The sequence below is a fragment of the Lithobates pipiens genome, unplaced genomic scaffold (genome assembly GCF_037356315.1).
Source record: "Lithobates pipiens isolate NorthernLeopardFrog02 unplaced genomic scaffold, aLitPip1_a1.2 Scaffold_73, whole genome shotgun sequence".
In the NCBI taxonomy this organism is placed as follows: Eukaryota; Metazoa; Chordata; class Amphibia; order Anura; family Ranidae; genus Lithobates; species Lithobates pipiens.
Genome location: NW_027507896.1, coordinates 1,173,083 through 1,195,397, shown reverse-complemented (window position 1 = coordinate 1,195,397; position 22,315 = coordinate 1,173,083). Strand labels below are relative to the sequence as shown.

The window sequence follows — 22,315 nt, the reverse complement described above, 5'->3', positions numbered from 1 at the left end:
CTCATTCCATCATCTCCATCCTCTCTGTATCTCCTTCCACTTCTTTTGAACTCCTCATTCCTTCATCTCCATCCTCTCAGTATCTCCCTCCTCTTCCTCTACACTCCTCATTCCTTCATCTCCATCCTCTCAGTATCTCCCTCCTCTTCCTCTACACTCCTCATTCCTTCATCTCCATCCTCTCAGTATCCCCCTCCTCTTCCTCTACACTCCTCATTCCTTCATCTCCATCCTCTCAGTATCTCCCTCCTCTTCCTCTACACTCCTCATTCCATCATCTCCATCCTCTCTGTATCTCCTTCCACTTCTTTTGAACTCCTCATTCCTTCATCTCCATCCTCTCAGTATCTCCCTCCTCTTCCTCTACACTCCTCATTCCTTCATCTCCATCCTCTCAGTATCTCCCTCCTCTTCCTCTACACTCCTCATTCCTTCATCTCCATCCTCTCAGTATCTCCCTCCTCTTCCTCTACACTCCTCATTCCTTCATCTCCATCCTCTCAGTATCTCCCTCCTCTTCCTCTACACTCCTCATTGCTTCATCTCCATCCTCTCAGTATCCCCCTCCTCTTCCTCTACACTCCTCATTCCTTCATCTCCATCCTCTCAGTATCTCCCTCCTCTTCCTCTACACTCCTCATTGCTTCATCTACACCCTCTCAGTATCCCCCCTCCTCTTCCTCTACACTCCTCATTCCTTCATCTCCATCCTCTCAGTATCTCCCTCCTCTTCCTCTACACTCCTCATTCCTTCATCTCCATCCTCTCAGTATCTCCCTCCTCTTCCTCTACACTCCTCATTCCTTCATCTCCATCCTCTCAGTATCTCCATCTTCTTCCTCTACACTCCTCATTGCTTCATCTCCATCCTCTCAGTATCCCCCTCCTCTTCCTCTACACTCCTCATTCCTTCATCTCCATCCTCTCAGTATCTCCCTCCTCTTCCTCTACACTCCTCATTGCTTCATCTCCATCCTCTCAGTATCCCCCTCCTTTTCCTCTACACTCCTCATTCCTTCATCTCCATCCTCTCAGTATCCCCCTCCTCTTCCTCTACACTCCTCATTCCTTCATTTCCATCCTCTCAGTATCCCCCTCCTTTTCCTCTACACTCCTCATTCCTTCATCTCCATCCTCTCAGTATCCCCCCTCCTCTTCCTCTACACTCCTCATTCCTTCATCTCCATCCTCTCAGTATCTCCCTCCTCTTCCTCTACACTCCTCATTGCTTCATCTACACCCTCTCAGTATCCCCCCTCCTCTTCCTCTACACTCCTCATTCCTTCATCTCCATCCTCTCAGTATCTCCCTCCTCTTCCTCTACACTCCTCATTCCTTCATCTCCATCCTCTCAGTATCTCCCTCCTCTTCCTCTACACTCCTCATTCCTTCATCTCCATCCTCTCAGTATCTCCATCTTCTTCCTCTACACTCCTCATTGCTTCATCTCCATCCTCTCAGTATCCCCCTCCTCTTCCTCTACACTCCTCATTCCTTCATCTCCATCCTCTCAGTATCTCCCTCCTCTTCCTCTACACTCCTCATTGCTTCATCTCCATCCTCTCAGTATCCCCCTCCTTTTCCTCTACACTCCTCATTCCTTCATCTCCATCCTCTCAGTATCCCCCTCCTCTTCCTCTACACTCCTCATTCCTTCATTTCCATCCTCTCAGTATCTCCCTCCTCTTCCTCTACACTCCTCATTCCTTCATTTCCATCCTCTCAGTATCTCCCTCCTCTTCCTCTACACTCCTCATTCCATCATCTCCATCCTCTCTGTATCTCCTTCCACTTCTTTTGAACTCCTCATTCCTTCATCTCCATCCTCTCAGTATCTCCCTCCTCTTCCTCTACACTCCTCATTCCTTCATCTCCATCCTCTCAGTATCTCCCTCCTCTTCCTCTACACTCCTCATTCCTTCATCTCCATCCTCTCAGTATCCCCCTCCTCTTCCTCTACACTCCTCATTCCTTCATCTCCATCCTCTCAGTATCTCCCTCCTCTTCCTCTACACTCCTCATTCCATCATCTCCATCCTCTCTGTATCTCCTTCCACTTCTTTTGAACTCCTCATTCCTTCATCTCCATCCTCTCAGTATCTCCCTCCTCTTCCTCTACACTCCTCATTCCTTCATCTCCATCCTCTCAGTATCTCCCTCCTCTTCCTCTACACTCCTCATTCCTTCATCTCCATCCTCTCAGTATCTCCCTCCTCTTCCTCTACACTCCTCATTCCTTCATCTCCATCCTCTCAGTATCCCCCACCTCTTCCTCTACACTCCTCATTCCTTCATCTCCATCCTCTCAGTATCCCCCTCCTCTTCCTCTACACTCCTCATTCCTTCATTTCCATCCTCTCAGTATCTCCCTCCTCTTCCTCTACACTCCTCATTCCTTCATTTCCATCCTCTCAGTATCTCCCTCCTCTTCCTCTACACTCCTCATTCCATCATCTCCATCCTCTCTGTATCTCCTTCCACTTCTTTTGAACTCCTCATTCCTTCATCTCCATCCTCTCAGTATCTCCCTCCTCTTCCTCTACACTCCTCATTCCTTCATCTCCATCCTCTCAGTATCTCCCTCCTCTTCCTCTACACTCCTCATTCCTTCATCTCCATCCTCTCAGTATCCCCCTCCTCTTCCTCTACACTCCTCATTCCTTCATCTCCATCCTCTCAGTATCTCCCTCCTCTTCCTCTACACTCCTCATTCCATCATCTCCATCCTCTCTGTATCTCCTTCCACTTCTTTTGAACTCCTCATTCCTTCATCTCCATCCTCTCAGTATCTCCCTCCTCTTCCTCTACACTCCTCATTCCTTCATCTCCATCCTCTCAGTATCTCCCTCCTCTTCCTCTACACTCCTCATTCCTTCATCTCCATCCTCTCAGTATCTCCCTCCTCTTCCTCTACACTCCTCATTCCTTCATCTCCATCCTCTCAGTATCCCCCACCTCTTCCTCTACACTCCTCATTCCTTCATCTCCATCCTCTCAGTATCCCCCTCCTCTTCCTCTACACTCCTCATTCCTTCATCTCCATCTTACATATATCTACCAGTGTGTTCCATTTTGGAGCGTGTAGGGTGGGGGTTACATTCCGGGTCCAATTTGAAAGACTTCCTGTCCATTAGAAAGTGGGAGGAAATCTCTTGAAAGGCAGTTGTCACCAGAACACGTGTTCTCATTGGATTTGTTCTCTTCTTGTTTTGGTGGCTATGCAGAAATATTGGGTTTGTCCTTTCTTCAGACTTCATGACAACGGTTACCAGGAGAGATAGAGCGAGGGGCCGGGTCGGAAATGGGTTTTGTTCATGTCAGAACTGCTTCTCATACAACACAAGTCTATGAGAATGAAGCCGGCCAGAAGGGGGGCAATTGCAGTTCATTGAATTCTGAGTGATCTCAGAAGCCTCCGAGTACACTTTTTTTTCCATTTCGGAGTAATGGAGGGTTATAACCCCTGTCAGGCTTTTTTTTTTTTTTTTTTTTTAATCTGTGCCCCATTGGGGAGATTTTCCTTTTAAATACCCGTCCCATATTCAAAGCAGGAAGTGAGGAGAAATCATTCCAAAGTGACAAAATGATTGGTTGTCACCAGCGCTGGAAGGATCAGTGTCCCAATTGGAAGATTTCCCCATTATTCCTGATCTGGTGACAACTCAAAATCAGGGATTTTTTTTCCCCCACTATAGTGGTCACCAGGACCAACAGGGACACAGGTGGCAATAACCTGACAGGGGTTCTGCAGTTCTATGCAGTTGAGTTCTGGAATGGACACTGTGTGACGGTTCTCTGATCTCCCACAATTCTCTCCTCAGGGCAAGCACTGCATCCTCGATGTTTCCGCCAATGCTGTCAGACGTCTTCAGGCAGCTCAGCTACAACCTATTGCTATTTTTATACGTCCAAAATCCCTGGAGAACATTTTGTAAGAATCTTTGTCTTTTTGTCTTTTTCTTCTTAAACTTCTTTCTTCATCTTATCTCTGCAAACTAGATTCAGAGTTCTGGATTTGATCCAAACTATGGAGGAGCAAAAGGGACCATTGTTAGATAATTCGAAATACAAGCTTTGCAAAATCTTACATTACTCTCCAGACTTACAGAGAATGAGGGGTCGGGTTCTGATTATCTCCAGAATGATGTAGGACGAGGGGTCGGGTTCTGATTATCTCCAGAATGATGTAGGACGAGGGGTCGGGTTCTGATTATCTCCAGAATGATGTAGGATGAGGGGTCGGGTTCTGATTATCTCCAGAATGATGTAGGATGAGGGGTCGGGTTCTGATTATCTCCAGACTTACAGAGAATGAGGGGTTGGGTTCTGATTATCTCTAGAATGATGTAGGACGAGGGGTCGGGTTCTGATTATCTCCAGAATGATGTCGGACGAGGGGTCGGGTTCTGATTATCTCCAGAATGATGTAGATGAGGGGTCGGGTTCTGATTATCTCCAGAATGATGTAGGACGAGGGGTCGGGTTCTGATTATCTCCAGAATGATGTAGGACGAGGGGTCAGGTTCTGATTATCTCCAGAATGATGTAGGATGAGGGGTCGGGTTCTGATTATCTCCAGAATGATGTAGGACGAGGGGACGGGTTCTGATTATCTCCAGAATGATGTAGGACGAGGGGTCGGGTTCTGATTATCTCCAGAATGATGTAGATGAGGGGTCGGGTTCTGATTATCTCCAGAATGATGTAGGACGAGGGGTCGGGTTCTGATTATCTCCAGACTTACAGAGAATGAGGGGTCGGGTTCTGATTATCTCCAGACTTACAGAGAATGAGGGGTTGGGTTCTGATTATCTCCAGAATGATGTAGATGAGGGGTCGGGTTCTGATTATCTCCAGACTTACAGAGAATGAGGGGTCGGGTTCTGATTATCTCCAGAATGATGTAGGATGAGGGGTTGGGTTCTGATTATCTCCAGAATGATGTAGATGAGGGGTCGGGTTCTGATTATCTCCAGACTTACAGAGAATGAGGGGTTGGGTTCTGATTATCTCCAGAATGATGTAGGATGAGGGGTCGGGTTCTGATTATCTCCAGAATGATGTAGGACGAGGGGTCGGGTTCTGATTATCTCCAGAATGATGTAGGACGAGGGGACGGGTTCTGATTATCTCCAGAATGATGTAGGATGAGGGGTCGGGTTCTGATTATCTCCAGAATGATGTAGGACGAGGGGTCGGGTTCTGATTATCTCCAGACTTACAGAGAATGAGGGGTCGGGTTCTGATTATCTCCAGAATGATGTAGGAGGAGGGGTCGGGTTCTGATTATCTCCAGAATGATGTAGGACGAGGGGTCGGGTTCTGATTATCTCCAGAATGATGTAGGACGAGGGGACGGGTTCTGATTATCTCCAGAATGATGTAGGATGAGGGGTCGGGTTCTGATTATCTCCAGAATGATGTAGGACGAGGGGTCGGGTTCTGATTATCTCCAGACTTACAGAGAATGAGGGGTCGGGTTCTGATTATCTCCAGACTTACAGAGAATGAGGGGTCGGGTTCTGATTATCTCCAGAATGATGTAGGACGAGGGGTCGGGTTCTGATTATCTCCAGAATGATGTAGATGAGGGGTCGGGTTCTGATTATCTCCAGAATGATGTAGGACGAGGGGTCGGGTTTCCGTTTATCTCCAGAATGATGTAGGATGAGGGGTCGGGTTCTGATTATCTCCAGAATGATGTAGGATGAGGGGTCGGGTTCTGATTATCTCCAGAATGATGTAGGACGAGGGGTCGGGTTCTGATTATCTCCAGAATGATGTAGGACGAGGGGTCGGGTTCTGATTATCTCCAGAATGATGTAGGATGAGGGGTCGGGTTCTGATTATCTCCAGAATGATGTAGGACGAGGGGTCGGGTTCTGATTATCTCCAGACTTACAGAGAATGAGGGGTCGGGTTCTGATTATCTCCAGACTTACAGAGAATGAGGGGTTGGGTTCTGATTATCTCCAGAATGATGTAGATGAGGGGTTGGGTTCTGATTATCTCCAGAATGATGTAGGACGAGGGGTCGGGTTTCCGTTTATCTCCAGAATGATGTAGGATGAGGGGTTGGGTTCTGATTATCTCCAGAATGATGTAGGATGAGGGGTCGGGTTCTGATTATCTCCAGAATGATGTAGGATGAGGGGTCGGGTTCTGATTATCTCCAGAATGATGTAGGACGAGGGGTCGGGTTCTGATTATCTCCAGAATGATGTAGATGAGGGGTCGGGTTCTGATTATCTCCAGACTTACAGAGAATGAGGGGTTGGGTTCTGATTATCTCCAGAATGATGTAGATGAGGGGTCGGGTTCTGATTATCTCCAGAATGATGTAGGACGAGGGGTCGGGTTTCCGTTTATCTCCAGAATGATGTAGGATGAGGGGTTGGGTTCTGATTATCTCCAGAATGATGTAGGATGAGGGGTCGGGTTCTGATTATCTCCAGAATGATGTAGGATGAGGGGTCGGGTTCTGATTATCTCCAGAATGATGTAGGACGAGGGGTCGGGTTCTGATTATCTCCAGAATGATGTAGGACGAGGGGTCGGGTTCTGATTATCTCCAGAATGATGTAGGATGAGGGGTCGGGTTCTGATTATCTCCAGAATGATGTAGGACGAGGGGTCGGGTTCTGATTATCTCCAGACTTACAGAGAATGAGGGGTCGGGTTCTGATTATCTCCAGACTTACAGAGAATGAGGGGTTGGGTTCTGATTATCTCCAGAATGATGTAGGACGAGGGGTCGGGTTCTGATTATCTCCAGAATGATGTAGGACGAGGGGTCGGGTTTCCGTTTATCTCCAGAATGATGTAGGATGAGGGGTTGGGTTCTGATTATCTCCAGAATGATGTAGGACAAGGGGTCGGGTTCTGATTATCTCCAGAATGATGTAGGATGAGGGGTCGGGTTCTGATTATCTCCAGAATGATGTAGGACGAGGGGTCGGGTTCTGATTATCTCCAGAATGATGTAGGACGAGGGGTCGGGTTCTGATTATCTCCAGAATGATGTAGGACGAGGGGTCAGGTTCTGATTATCTCCAGAATGATGTAGGACGAGGGGTCGGGTTCTGATTATCTCCAGAATGATGTAGATGCGGGGTCGGGTTCTGATTATCTCCAGAATGATGTAGATGAGGGGTCGGGTTCTGATTATCTCCAGAATGATGTAGATGAGGGGTCGGGTTTCCGTTTATCTCCAGAATGATGTAGGATGAGGGGTCGGGTTCTGATTATCTCCAGAATGATGTAGGACGAGGGGTCGGGTTCTGATTATCTCCAGAATGATGTAGGACGAGGGGTTGGGTTCTGATTATCTCCAGAATGATGTAGGACGAGGGGTTGGGTTCTGATTATCTCAAGAATGATGTAGGACGAGGGGTCGGGTTCTGATTATCTCCAGAATGATGTAGGACGAGGGGTCGGGTTCTGATTATCTCCAGAATGATGTAGGACGAGGGGTCGGGTTCTGATTATCTCCAGAATGATGTAGGACGAGGGGTCGGGTTCTGATTATCTCCAGAATGATGTTGGATGAGGGGTCGGGTTTCCGTTTATCTCCAGAATGATGTAGGATGAGGGGTCGGGTTCTGATTATCTCCAGAATGATGTAGGACGAGGGGTCGGGTTCTGATTATCTCCAGAATGATGTAGGACGAGGGGTCGGGTTCTGATTATCTCCAGAATGATGTAGGATGAGGGGTCGGGTTTCCGTTTATCTCCAGAATGATGTAGGATGAGGGGTCAGGTTCTGATTATCTCCAGAATGATGTAGATGAGGGGTCGGGTTCTGATTATCTCCAGAATGATGTAGGACGAGGGGTTGGGTTCTGATTATCTCCAGAATGATGTAGGACGAGGGGTTGGGTTCTGATTATCTCCAGAATGATGTAGGACGAGGGGTCGGGTTCTGATTATCTCCAGAATGATGTAGGACGAGGGGTCGGGTTCTGATTATCTCCAGAATGATGTAGGACGAGGGGTCGGGTTCTGATTATCTCCAGAATGATGTAGGATGAGGGGTCGGGTTTCCGTTTATCTCCAGAATGATGTAGGATGAGGGGTCGGGTTCTGATTATCTCCAGAATGATGTAGGACGAGGGGTCGGGTTCTGATTATCTCCAGAATGATGTAGGACGAGGGGTCGGGTTCTGATTATCTCCAGAATGATGTAGGATGAGGGGTCGGGTTTCCGTTTATCTCCAGAATGATGTAGGATGAGGGGTCAGGTTCTGATTATCTCCAGAATGATGTAGGACGAGGGGTTGGGTTCTGATTATCTCCAGAATGATGTAGGACGAGGGGTTGGGTTCTGATTATCTCCAGAGTGATGTAGGACGAGGGGTCGGGTTCTGATTATCTCCAGAATGATGTAGGACGAGGGGTCGGGTTCTGATTATCTCCAGAATGATGTAGGACGAGGGGTCGGGTTCTGATTATCTCCAGAATGATGTAGGATGAGGGGTCGGGTTTCCGTTTATCTCCAGAATGATGTAGGATGAGGGGTCGGGTTCTGATTATCTCCAGAATGATGTAGGACGAGGGGTCGGGTTCTGATTATCTCCAGAATGATGTAGGACGAGGGGTCGGGTTCTGATTATCTCCAGAATGATGTAGGATGAGGGGTCGGGTTTCCGTTTATCTCCAGAATGATGTAGGATGAGGGGTCAGGTTCTGATTATCTCCAGAATGATGTAGATGAGGGGTCGGGTTCTGATTATCTCCAGAATGATGTAGGACGAGGGGTCGGGTTCTGATTATCTCCAGAATGATGTAGGACGAGGGGTTGGGTTCTGATTATCTCCAGAATGATGTAGGACGAGGGGTCGGGTTCTGATTATCTCCAGAATGATGTAGGACGAGGGGTCGGGTTCTGATTATCTCCAGAATGATGTAGGACGAGGGGTCGGGTTCTGATTATCTCCAGAATGATGTAGGATGAGGGGTCGGGTTTCCGTTTATCTCCAGAATGATGTAGGATGAGGGGTCGGGTTCTGATTATCTCCAGAATGATGTAGGACGAGGGGTCGGGTTCTGATTATCTCCAGAATGATGTAGGACGAGGGGTCGGGTTCTGATTATCTCCAGAATGATGTAGGATGAGGGGTCGGGTTTCCGTTTATCTCCAGAATGATGTAGGATGAGGGGTCAGGTTCTGATTATCTCCAGAATGATGTAGGACGAGGGGTTGGGTTCTGATTATCTCCAGAATGATGTAGGACGAGGGGTTGGGTTCTGATTATCTCCAGAATGATGTAGGACGAGGGGTCGGGTTCTGATTATCTCCAGAATGATGTAGGACGAGGGGTCGGGTTCTGATTATCTCCAGAATGATGTAGGACGAGGGGTCGGGTTCTGATTATCTCCAGAATGATGTAGGATGAGGGGTCGGGTTTCCGTTTATCTCCAGAATGATGTAGGATGAGGGGTCGGGTTCTGATTATCTCCAGAATGATGTAGGACGAGGGGTCGGGTTCTGATTATCTCCAGAATGATGTAGGACGAGGGGTCGGGTTCTGATTATCTCCAGAATGATGTAGGATGAGGGGTCGGGTTTCCGTTTATCTCCAGAATGATGTAGGATGAGGGGTCAGGTTCTGATTATCTCCAGAATGATGTAGATGAGGGGTCGGGTTCTGATTATCTCCAGAATGATGTAGGACGAGGGGTTGGGTTCTGATTATCTCCAGAATGATGTAGGACGAGGGGTTGGGTTCTGATTATCTCCAGAATGATGTAGGACGAGGGGTCGGGTTCTGATTATCTCCAGAATGATGTAGGACGAGGGGTCGGGTTCTGATTATCTCCAGAATGATGTAGGACGAGGGGTCGGGTTCTGATTACCTCCAGAATGATGTAGGACGAGGGGTCGGGTTCTGATTATCTCCAGAATGATGTAGGATGAGGGGTCGGGTTTCCGTTTATCTCCAGAATGATGTAGGATGAGGGGTCGGGTTCTGATTATCTCCAGAATGATGTAGGACGAGGGGTCGGGTTCTGATTATCTCCAGAATGATGTAGGACGAGGGGTCGGGTTCTGATTATCTCCAGAATGATGTAGGATGAGGGGTCGGGTTTCCGTTTATCTCCAGAATGATGTAGGATGAGGGGTCGGGTTCTGATTATCTCCAGAATGATGTAGATGAGGGGTTGGGTTCTGATTATCTCCAGAATGATGTAGGATGAGGGGTCAGGTTCTGATTATCTCCAGAATGATGTAGATGAGGGGTTGGGTTCTGATTATCTCCAGAATGATGTAGATGAAGGGTCGGGTTCTGATTATCTCCAGAATGATGTAGATGAGGGGTTGGGTTCTGATTATCTCCAGAATGATGTAGGATGAGGGGTCAGGTTCTGATTATCTCCAGAATGATGTAGGATGAGGGGTCGGGTTCTGATTATCTCCAGAATGATGTAGGATGAGGGGTCGGGTTCTGATTATCTCCAGAATGATGTAGATGAGGGGTTGGGTTCTGATTATCTCCAGAATGATGTAGGATGAGGGGTCAGGTTCTGATTATCTCCAGAATGATGTAGATGAGGGGTTGGGTTCTGATTATCTCCAGAATGATGTAGATGAAGGGTCGGGTTCTGATTATCTCCAGAATGATGTAGGATGAGGGGTCAGGTTCTGATTATCTCCAGAATGATGTAGATGAGGGGTCGGGTTCTGATTATCTCCAGAATGATGTAGATGAGGGGTTGGGTTCTGATTATCTCCAGAATGATGTAGGATGAGGGGTCGGGTTCTGATTATCTCCAGAATGATGTAGATGAAGGGTCGGGTTCTGATTATCTCCAGAATGATGTAGATGAAGGGTCGGGTTCTGATTATCTCCAGAATGATGTAGGACGAGGGGTTGGGTTCTGATTATCTCCAGAATGATGTAGGACGAGGGGTCGGGTTCTGATTATCTCCAGAATGATGTAGATGAGGGGTCGGGTTCTGATTATCTCCAGAATGAAGTTTTGGTCTTCTGAATATCACCATGCTAATGAAAGAAAAGGATTTGGGGCTCCTCCAGACTGATGCAGGATAAAGGTCAGGGGCCATTCATGTTATGATTATCTCCAGACGGATGTAGGAGGACCGTTTGGGTCAGTTCAGGTTTTGGTTATCTCCAGACTCCGGTAGGATGTACGTTAGGGTTAGATGTGAAGGGTGATCCATCGGGTCCGTTTCAGGCTCAGGCTCGGTTCTTTGTATTTCCAAACAGATCTAGAAGAAAAGTCACAGCTGGTTCCTTTTCTTTGTCTTTTGTTTAGCTGAGTCTGGGGTCAGTTTCAGGATCAGGCTCGGTTCTATGGTGGGGTCAGCAATTTGTGTTGGTTATTGTAAATGAATTATCTGATTATCTCTTCTGTCTCCTCGCCTCATTTTGTTTCTCTTGCTCCTCTTCTTTGTTTTCTCTTTTGCTCTCTTTTCTTTGTTCTTGTTTCTGTTCTGTGTTCCCCCTGCCTTTCTCTTCCCTCTGTGTTTTCTCTCCTCTCTTTGTCTATTGCTCCTTTTCTTTCTCCTCTGACTCTTTTCAGGTGTCCCTCTCAAGCTGGCCTGTCTAGATCAGCAGATCAGTTGATTGACTTCTGTTGAAGTTTCCCGTCCCTCCTCTTTGCCCCTCTTTTCTCCCGTCCCTCCTCTTTGCCCCTTTTGGTCTCCCGTCCCTCCTCTTTGCCCCTCTTTTCTCTCGTCCCTCCTCTTTGCCCCTTTTTTCTCCCGTCCCTCCTCTTTGCCCCTCTTTTCTCCCGTCCCTCCTCTTTGCCACTTTTTTCTCCCGTCCCTCCTCTTTGCCCCTCTTTCCTCCCGTCCCTCCTCTTTGCCCCTTTTTTCTCCTGTCCCTCCTCTTTGCCCCTCTTGGTCTCCCATCCCTCCTCTTTGCCCCTTTTTTCTCCCGTCTCTCCTCTTTGCCCCTCTTTTCTCCCATCCCTCCTCTTTGCCCCTCTTTTCTCCCGTCCCTCCTCTTTGCCCCTCTTGGTCTCCTGTCCCTCCTCTTTGCCCCTTTTTTCTCCCGTCTCTCCTCTTTGCCCCTCTTGGTCTCCTGTCCCTCCTCTTTGCCCCTTTTTTCTCCCGTCTCCTCTTTTTTCCTCGTCCTCATTACTCTTTTTTATATCTGATTCTTTCAGCCTTTTTCTTTATTCTCATTTATCTTTCTTTGATCTCTTTAGAGAAATTAACAAACGTCTAACAGAGGAACAAGCGAGGAAAACGTACGAAAGGTCCACAAAGCTGGAACAAGACTTCACAGAGTGCTTCTCAGGTAGGATGTTCCTGCGAAGTGTGGAAACCGCATTCACCTTCTACATAAACTGGCCCCAGCAGACGAGGGGTCCCTGGGGGGGGGTTTATAATGCAGACGAGGGGCCCCCGGGGGGTTTATAATGCAGACGAGGGGCCCCTGGGGGGGTTTATAATGCAGACGAGGGGCCCCTGGGGGGTTTATAATGCAGACGAGGGGCCCCTGGGGGGTTTATAATGCAGACGAGGGGCCCCCGGGGGGGTTTATAATGCAGACGAGGGGCCCCCAGGGGGGTTTATAATGCAGACGAGGGGCCCCTGGGGGGTTTATAATGCAGACGAGGGGCCCCTGGGGGGTTTATAATGCAGACGAGGGGCCCCCGGGGGGGTTTATAATGCAGACGAGGGGCCCCCGGGGGGGTTTGTAATGCAGACGAGGGGCCCCCGGGGGGGTTTATAATGCAGACGAGGGGCCCCCGGGGGGGTTTATAATGCAGACAAGGGGCCCCGGTAGTGTAAAATATATGGTACAATTTGATAAAAATGCTGCCCAATAGAACTGCCACACCTTTTTCTGTTACCATTGAAGCCTGCATGAAATACTCCAAATGTTTTGCATTCCTACATTCTGGCCTATTTCCAGGACACGACAGTCATTGGGCTCTCACAGCCGGTGCCATCGCCCCCTCCTCCGCGCTCGCGGCCGGCGCCATCGCCCCCCCCGCTCTTGTGGCCGGGGCCATCGCCCTTCCCCGTGCTCGCAGCCAGTGCCATCGCCCTCCCCCGTGCTCACAGCCAGTGCCATCGCCCACCCATGCGCTCGCAGCCAGTGCCATCGCCCACCCATGCTCTCGAGGCCAGTGCCATCGCCCTCCCCCGCGCTCGCGGCCGGTGCCATCGCCCTCCCATGCGCTCGTGGCCGGTGCCATCGCCCTCCCCCGCACTCGCGGCCGGCGCCATCGCCCTCCATTGCATACCCATACTGCAGTGCAGGAAATCTCCCCAATGTGGGAGGGACAGAGACACAGATTATCCCTGCCATTGGAGCGTCTAGAAGAAGAAAATAGTAGATGGCCTAAAACCCAATTGCAATCACAGCTCACTAGTCCTTGGATGCTTTGGCTGTATTCATTTTATTTGTAGGTTTTTTTTTTTTTTTTTTTTGTTTTTACTTGGTGATCCTGCCATTATTATTATTAATGTTCTTCATGATTTATATAGTGCCGATAGTTTACGCAGTGCTTTACAACTTGGGGGTAGACAGTACAAATACAATACATTTTAATACAAGAGGAATCAGAGGGTCCTGCTCCTTAGAGCTTACAATCTAAGAGGGAGGGTCAAGAGGTAAGATCTGTGGGGGATGAGCTGATGGAGAAAATGTAGAGTTGTTAGGTGGGGGCCGGATGGGCTTCTCTGAAGAGATGAGTTTTCAGGGATCGTCTGAGAGCAGACAAAGTAGGAGATAGTCTGACATAATGGGGTAAGAAGTTCCATAGGATAGGAGAGGCTCAGAAGAAGTCCTGGCAGGCGAGCAAGGGAGGAGGTGATGAGAGAGCAGGAGGTATTGGGAGGAGAGAAGAGAACGATTAGATATTTTGAGATCAGGTTAGTGATGTAGCTGGGGGCCGGGTTGTGGAAGGCTTTGTTAGTTACTTGACTTTGATTCGTTGGTTGAGTGGCAGCCAATGGAGGGAGTGGCAGAGCGGGGGTAGAAGACTCCGAGTGGTTTATTCTTTCCATTGACACAAAGGGTGGATGAGCCTGGCAGCAGCATTCATGATGTACTGAAGGGGGAGGAGCCTATTTAGAGGTAAGCCAATGAGAAGGGAGTTGAGGCGAGCGATGACCAGGGAGTGGATTAGAGAAGACCTTTCTCTCCTCCGAGTTCTTGTTGGAGAACTTAACCGGACCAAACGTTCCGACAGCTTCACCTGCTTCAGGAATTCCTCATCAATGACCGTGTAATGATGAGGACTTCACTAATGACCGTGTAATGATGAGGACTTCACTAATGACCGTGTAACGATGAGGACTTCACTAATGACCGTGTAATGATGAGGACTTCACTAATGACTGTGTAATGATGAGGACTTCACTAATGACCGTGTAATGATGAGGACTTCACTAATGACCGTGTAACGATGAGGACTTCACTAATGACCGTGTAATGATGAGGACTTCACTAATGACCGTGTAACGATGAGGACTTCACTAATGACCGTGTAACGATGAGGACTTCACCAATGACCGTGTAACGATGAGGACTTCACCAATGACCGTGTAACGATGAGGACTTCACCAATGACCGTGTAACGATGAGGACTTCACCAATGACCATGTAACGATGAGGACTTCACTAATGACCGTGTAACGATGAGGACTTCACCAATGACCGTGTAACGATGAGGACTTCACCAATGACCGTGTAACGATGAGGACTTCACTAATGACCGTGTAACGATGAGGACTTCACCAATGACCGTGTAACGATGAGGACTTCACTAATGACTGTAAATGTGAAGTTCCCTCACAACTCTCCCCGTGCCTCCTCCTGTGATCCGCGCCCCCCCCCCACGCCCAGATGGGTGCCCTCCTGCTGCTGTCTAGTATTCCATTCTTCGATTCACCCGCCCGACAACTACCCCCCCAGTGGCATGTTACCTCAGCTTATATAGGAGGCCTGCCCCCTGCCAATACCAGTTGGGGATTGGTCAGGGCTCCCACATGAGCTGCCTTTCTTCCAGAACATTCTCCCTGGAAGCAGGGGAGGCGCCTCAGAACCAGAGCACATGTGGCCGCACCCACTGCTACACTAACCACTCCCAGCCCCCCAGATGAAAACAGATAGGCCTAGCTCAGAGCATAGGCCTGCGTAAATTTACCTGTACTAACAGTCTCCCTAGTAAAAATCCTATACTAACCCATACCTATTGGTAAAGGGTGCTACATTCACCCCCCCCCCCCCCCCACCACCAAAATCATAGCTGTCCTCAGCTGTGGAAAAATACGTTTCCAAAAACTCCTTCAGAGCCCAGGAGTAAAGGCATCCCATATTATTAGGTTGGATGGGGGAAAGGCTGAAAACTTGGACAGGGGTTTTGTATAATATGTACAATCTGATCATGTATGTACAATCGGATCATGTATGTACATTGCACATTTTATACACATCCTTACTACAAATCCCTGCAGCTAGATACATACAAGTGGAGGCAGAGCATTACTCTCTTGGGAAGAATACTCTGCCTATCACAGGTCTTCATCTGTTCCCGCGGTGGAGATGGACAGCCGTCACATCCCTGGCGTTCCTAAAAAGAAGACACAAACAGCATACAACCTACCTTTACAAGTCGTTCACCAGGCAGAGGGGGTTACAATCCTCCACGTGGTGAAAGAAACCCGCTCCTTAAACTTTACAAAGGGTGGCATGTCTTTCCCTGTTTCTCTGTCACTCCCTCAGGAGGGATCTAAGGGGACCTCCTGATGGGCACAGTCCAAACATACATGCCGATGAACAATGAAACCTTCTAATTGCCCCTGGGGTGGAGGGGCACCTCCCGAAAATTAGGTAGCAAAAAAAAAAAAAAGGTTTGGCAGGAACAGTACACCCTGGTGTCCATGATACACATCTCCTCCTATCAGGCACCCTGAGAGGGGGCAAAGGCTGTGCCTGCAAGAAATGTTGTCAGTGAAGAAAAACCACACAGGCCCTGCCCTGCCCTGCCCTGCCCTGTCCTGCCCTGCCCTGCCCTGCCCTGCCCTGCCCTGCCCTGCCCTGTCCTGCCCTGCCCTGTCCTGTCCTGCCCTGCCCTGCCCTGCCCTGCCCGGCCCTGCCCGGCCCTGCCCTGCCCTGCCCTGTCCTGCCCTGCCCTGTCCTGCCCTGCCCTGTCCTGCCCTGCCCTGCCCTGTCCTGCCCTGCCCTGTCCTGTCCTGCCCTGTCCTGCCCTGTCCTGCCCTGCCCTGCCCTGCCCTGCCCTACCCTGCCAGTCCTTGTGGCCGCTTTAATATGGGCTATGCAGCAGTCCTCCTACATATAAAAATGTGGATCCGGCAACCTCTTCCGGTTATCGCCTTCTCTGACGGGAACCGAGTGGCTCCTAGTAGGCTGACCCACCTTTACAACCAGGACTCCATCTCGGTGTATGGCACGGCACAATTTCCATTCTTGTTGGATATCTTTAAACCAGGCCCAGACCTCGCATTCCGGCACCCGGAGAGGCTTGTGCACATACAAGAAGCCCCAAACCAGGTTATCTTCCCACTGTTCCTGTGAGTCTTCAATGACGTCCATGGTTTGGGCTGGGACATAAGGGTAATCTAAGCCCCACTCCAAGGCAACCCTCCTTTGTACCTTCCGCTGGAGTCGGGGTAACTCTTCAATTTTCCTCTTCCAGGCAGGACACAGGCATCTGGGGCCTTGATGACCCACTGCCTGTATGTGGGTGCCCTGGTATGGGAAGTGGATGGCTGATTAATGAAATGTCTGCTGGCTTGTACTGAGGTCCATCCTGGGGATTGTGGTTCCTCCATTGGTTCTTCCATTGTTTCGGATGGGGTATCTATGGATGGGGAATCTCTGGTCTCCCACTCCTCCTCACTGGAGCCCTCCTCTGGGGAAGACCATGAGAACAGCTTCTCCACTGATCCAAACCTCTCCAACCCCAGTCTATGACCTGGCCCTCGCTCACCTCATCCAGCTCACCTGAAGGTACTCCCTCCTGCAGAATGGGCTTCCTCTTGATGGGTACAGCAAGGGTCTTACTTGGCGCCGGCTCTTCAGGGATAATAACCGGAGGCTGCACACTGACTCCTGCAACCTCCGGGCCACGGGTCTCTACAGCAGTCTCTTCATCCCATATGTCCCGGAACCTCTGAAGTGGACATACCTGATGTCAACTCTCCTCCATCACTGGCAGGTGATCCTCTGCCCTCTCCGGCCTTTCCGAATTTCCTGCGGTTGCAGCATGCATAGTCCTGTGAGCGGATAATATCTTGATTCCCGCTGCAACGGCCTTAAGCGGGTTAGTGGCTCCCCACAGTGACCGCACCGGGCCCAGGCATTGACTCCGCTCGTGGGTATGTGGCTCTTGGGGCACAGCATGCACAACCGCTCTACTCCTCCAATCACCCCAAGGCAAGTCCTCCACAGAGCTCCAGATGGATGCCGGTGTCTACTAGCACCCGGTCCTGCATTTCAGATCATAGCTGTACAGCGGGCATCCTCCAATCACCCTCCGCCATCTTCCTCCGCCTCGTGTCTGGTGCACAGCACGCTGATCTCCTCGCGGTCCTCCGCTGGGGTGTGACTCCGCCCACGCGCTTGTTGGTTCAGCGTGCGAGGAACTGTAACCAGACTTCAGGCAGTGTGCGCTGTAGTGACACCTGGTGGCAGGCGCTGAGGAATTGCAGGCACTGTCCAGGTTTCGTTTTAAAACTGCGTCACAGAAGCTGGAGGTGAAAGCAGGAAAACTACAACGATCACCATTAACATAGTAAAATCTCTCCTGTGATATCCTCCTGTGTGAGAACGACCGCACACCATCCCGTCATAGACTCCCCCTCGTTGCCTTCTGTTACTAAGGGCAACAGCAGATATCCACAACTCCTTTTACTGTGTTAAGCACGATGAATAAAGTCATTTTTTTCCCTCTCTGCAATGCAGTGAACAATGCCCGCGCCAGGCAGGGCGCTGGGCATATTTGTAATCCGGAGCCCGCTCGCTCTCTCGCTGCGGTTACAGTCACTGGTTGCAGGGCTTATCGCGGTAATGAGTGTTCACTGAGTGCAGGGGCGTGATGGCAGCGCTGATCCTGACCAGTTGCTATGGGCGGCAACACTTGGAGACAACTTTGGTTGCTATGGGCAACGGCATGTGGCAAAAGTAAATTTTGAAAGCAAACATAGTCCTTTCCTCATTGTACCTCAAACTTCACAAAACAGGCAAAGTCAACCCTGGCTTTTTGGCGGTTGCTAGGGGCGACGACCAGCAGATTAACCGTGTAGTTGCCACTAGAAACAAACATCCACCATATCACCCTGCTGCCAGACTCCCATATATATATATATATATATATATCGAGCAGTCATTTGCTTTGTTTGGTTGATTGGGGAAAGGGGTATGTGGGATGCCCATAGAAGAGATCACTTTGCCGTCATATTTAGAGATTTTATTGAGATGGCACATATCAGAAATGATCCGCATGTTTAATAGCTACAGTCTTTGCTCTCATATTGACAACATGTAACAAACATTGTATGTAAAACTGGCAACAACAACAAACTGATACATTGTATAATCGATATATGACTGCTGCATCAAGATAATACATTGTATAATCGATATATGACCGCTGCATTGAGATAATACATTGTATAATAGATATATGACTGCTGCATCGAGATAATACATTGTATAATCGATATATAACCACTGCATTGAGATAATACATTGTATAATAGATATATGACTGCTGCATCGAGATAATACATTGTATAATCGATATATAACCACTGCATCAAGATAATACATTGTATAATAGATATATGACCGCTGCATCGAGATAATACATTGCATAATAGATATATGACCGCTGCATTGAGATAATACATTGTATAATAGATATATGACTGCTGCATCGAGATAATACATTGTATAATCGATATATAACCGCTGCATCGAGATAATACATTGTATAATAGACATATGACCGCTGCATCGAGATAATACATTGTATAATAGACACATGACCGCTGCATCGAGATAATACATTGTATAATAGATATATGACCGCTGCATCGAGATAATACATTGCATAATAGACACATGACCGCTGCATCGAGATAATACATTGTATAATAGACACATGACCGCTGCATCGAGATAATACATTGTATAATAGACACATGACCGCTGCATCGAGATAATACATTGTATAATAGACATATGACCGCTGCATCGAGATAATACATTGTATAATAGATATATGACTGCTGCATTGAGATAATACATTGTATAATCGATATATAACCACTGCATCGAGATAATACATTGTATAATCGATATATGACTGCTGCATTGAGATAATACATTGCATAATAGATATATGACCGCTGCATCGAGATAATACATTGTATAATAAATATATGACTGCTGCATCGAGATAATACATTGTATAATAGATATATGACCGCTGCATCGAGATAATACATTGTATAATAGATATATGACCGCTGCATCGAGATAATACATTGCATAATAGATATATGACCGCTGCATCGAGATAATACATTGTATAATAGACACATGACCGCTGCATCGAGATAATACATTGTATAATAGACACATGACCGCTGCATCGAGATAATACATTGTATAATAGACATATGACCGCTGCATCGAGATAATACATTGTATAATAGACACATGACCGCTGCATCGAGATAATACATTGTATAATAGATATATGACTGCTGCATTGAGATAATACATTGTATAATCGATATATAACCACTGCATCGAGATAATACATTGTATAATCGATATATGACTGCTGCATTGAGATAATACATTGCATAATAGATATATGACCGCTGCATCGAGATAATACATTGTATAATAAATATATGACTGCTGCATCGAGATAATACATTGTATAATAGATATATGACCGCTGCATCGAGATAATACATTGTATAATAGATATATGACCGCTGCATCGAGATAATACATTGCATAATAGATATATGACCGCTGCATCGAGATAATACATTGTATTATAGACATATGACCGCTGTATTGTAGGATGAATCTATAAACAACCATCCTAGATGACACGGACCACCTCAGAAACAGTAGAGTAGAAACATACAATCTCTCTATATAGATCTGAGATGCATCAGTTAAGGCCTACGCGTTTCGAGGATTTATTCCACTCTTCAGAAGCATATCTCTGTATGTCTCTCTCATATATCTGTAAAAAAAAAAACACAAATATAAAAAATAATATACACCGCCGCCCACACCTCATATAAAGCCTGAGATGCATCAGTTAAGGCCTACGCGTTTCGAGGATTTATTCCACTCTTCAGAAGCATATCTCTGTATGTCTCTCTCATATATCTGTAAAAAAAAAAAACACAAATATAAAAAATAATATACACCGCCGCCCACACCTCATATAAAGCCCCATTCATTCATTCTTTGTTTTCCTTTGGTATAAAGGTTTGAACTCGCTGACCATTGTGAGCACCACTGTCAAAGTTAAATGATTTGTCTTAACCCTCTAGCTGGGCTTTTAAAGAAAGTTGACAAATAACAGACTTTCTGTCAGGATCACCAGGTAATAAACATGTTACAGGAAGGGCTCATATATATATATATATTCAAAGTAATCACATATCATTGTCTTCTCTCTCCTGGGGAGGGGGCCTGGGCCTACTGTGGGCACTGCTGAAGAGCGCCCCCCAGTGACCATTGCACAAGTGTTTATCAATAACTTTAGTTCACCAAAAATGTCTACTACCCCTAGGCCCAGAAAAGTCTAGTCTGTGTGTGGCCACCAGAAAATGCTTTAAATGTAATGAGATTGAAGTGACTGCTAACCATCTTTTCTCTCTCTTCTTTTCCTTTCTGCTCCTTGGATGTCCTCTCGTTCTTCCCTTCAGCGGTGGTCGAGGGAGACAGCTTTGAAGAGGTCTACCATAAAATAAAAGGGATCATCGAGGATCTGTCAGGACCCTACATCTGGGTTCCTTCTCGTGAAAGACTTTAAAACCAACTTCTTCCTTCACCCTCAGCATGATGTCCATGAGTGGAGACTGCTCTCTCCTGGAGCTTTGTAAATGTGGAGGCAATAAGGCACTTCCTGGCTTCTGATGGCCTCCCCTCCCTGGAGGGCCTTATGTCACATCCTCTTACATATCAGGAGGCCATTATGTTTGTGTTTATATGTTTTTACGTGTGTATTTTATACATGCACAAAACTCATATAGACCACAATCCGGCGCTCCTCTGGTTTTCATGGCTCCTCGTGGGAGTGGTTTCCTTGTGGTCCAGCCCCTGCTGAGTGCAGTTGGTTTGGATCCTGCAGTCCCACCTAATAGAGTGGGTGGAGCCTGTTGTATAAAGAGACTTTTAGTCCTGGTTTTTTTATCTCGCTGTCTGCGTTAATCTTGTGCATGCGTCTTATACTGGAAGGGGGGATTCTGGAAAAAAAAATTCCCCCCATCCCCACGCACATGCCCTTACAGTTTGGGGCAATATGAACTATAACTCCCCTTGTAAGGGGTAGTAGATTCATGGATGTCTCCTTAGGTCTAAAACAAAGCCATGGAGGGGTGTTCAAAGCTCTTCGGGGCTCGGACAGGAGAGAGACTGACCAGGAAGCACTGCTGGTACTCTCGTCAGAACGCGGGATGAAAGGGCGGAGCTCTGTGGGGCTCAGGCAGGCGGAGGGTTACATACAGTACAGTAATAAAGATAAAACTATTTTATGTGGATAAATAAAATGTTATATATTTATTTGCTGTCTCTGTGTAGCGTGGTGCCATTTTAGAAAATTCTGTTGTATATGCCATATTCTGTCCAAAAAAAAAACACTCAACCAAACAGCCTACCCTCCACCGATGACCCTCAATCCACCTCTCCACCAATATGACCTTAAGCCCCCCTCTTCACCGATATGACCCTCAGCCCCCCCCCCCTCTCCACCGCTATGACCTTCAGAACCCCTCTCTACCGATATGTTCCTCAGCCCCCTCTCCACCGATATGACCCTTAGCCCCCTCTCCACCGATATGACCCTCAGCCCCCCCCCCTCTACCGATATGACCCTCAACCCCCCCTCTCCACCGATATGACCCTCAGCCCCCCTTCTCCACCGCTATGACCTTCAGAACCCCTCTCCACCGATATGACTCTTAGCCCCCCCCCTCCACCAATATGACCCTCAGCCCCCTCTGCACCAATATGACCCTCAGCCCCCTCCTCTCCACCACTACGACCTTCAGAACCTCTCTCCACCGATATGACCTTCAGCCCCCCCTCTCCACCGATATGACCTTCAGCCA

The 22,315-nt window shown here is 47.9% G+C and overlaps 1 protein-coding gene across 1 annotated transcript in view; it reads left to right on the top strand.

Moving 5' to 3' along the window:
- LOC143959408 (disks large homolog 4-like) overlaps positions 1-21,767 on the top strand; it is a gene marked incomplete in the record, with an annotated part of 327,564 nt that extends 305,797 nt beyond the window's left edge. Inside the window, 3 exon segments of the mRNA XM_077468048.1 lie at positions 3,822-3,931; positions 12,175-12,266; positions 20,912-21,767. Of these exon segments, the coding sequence (XP_077324174.1) occupies positions 3,822-3,931; positions 12,175-12,266; positions 20,912-21,018 (309 nt within the window).
- Between the last annotated feature and the right edge of the window lie 548 nt (positions 21,768-22,315).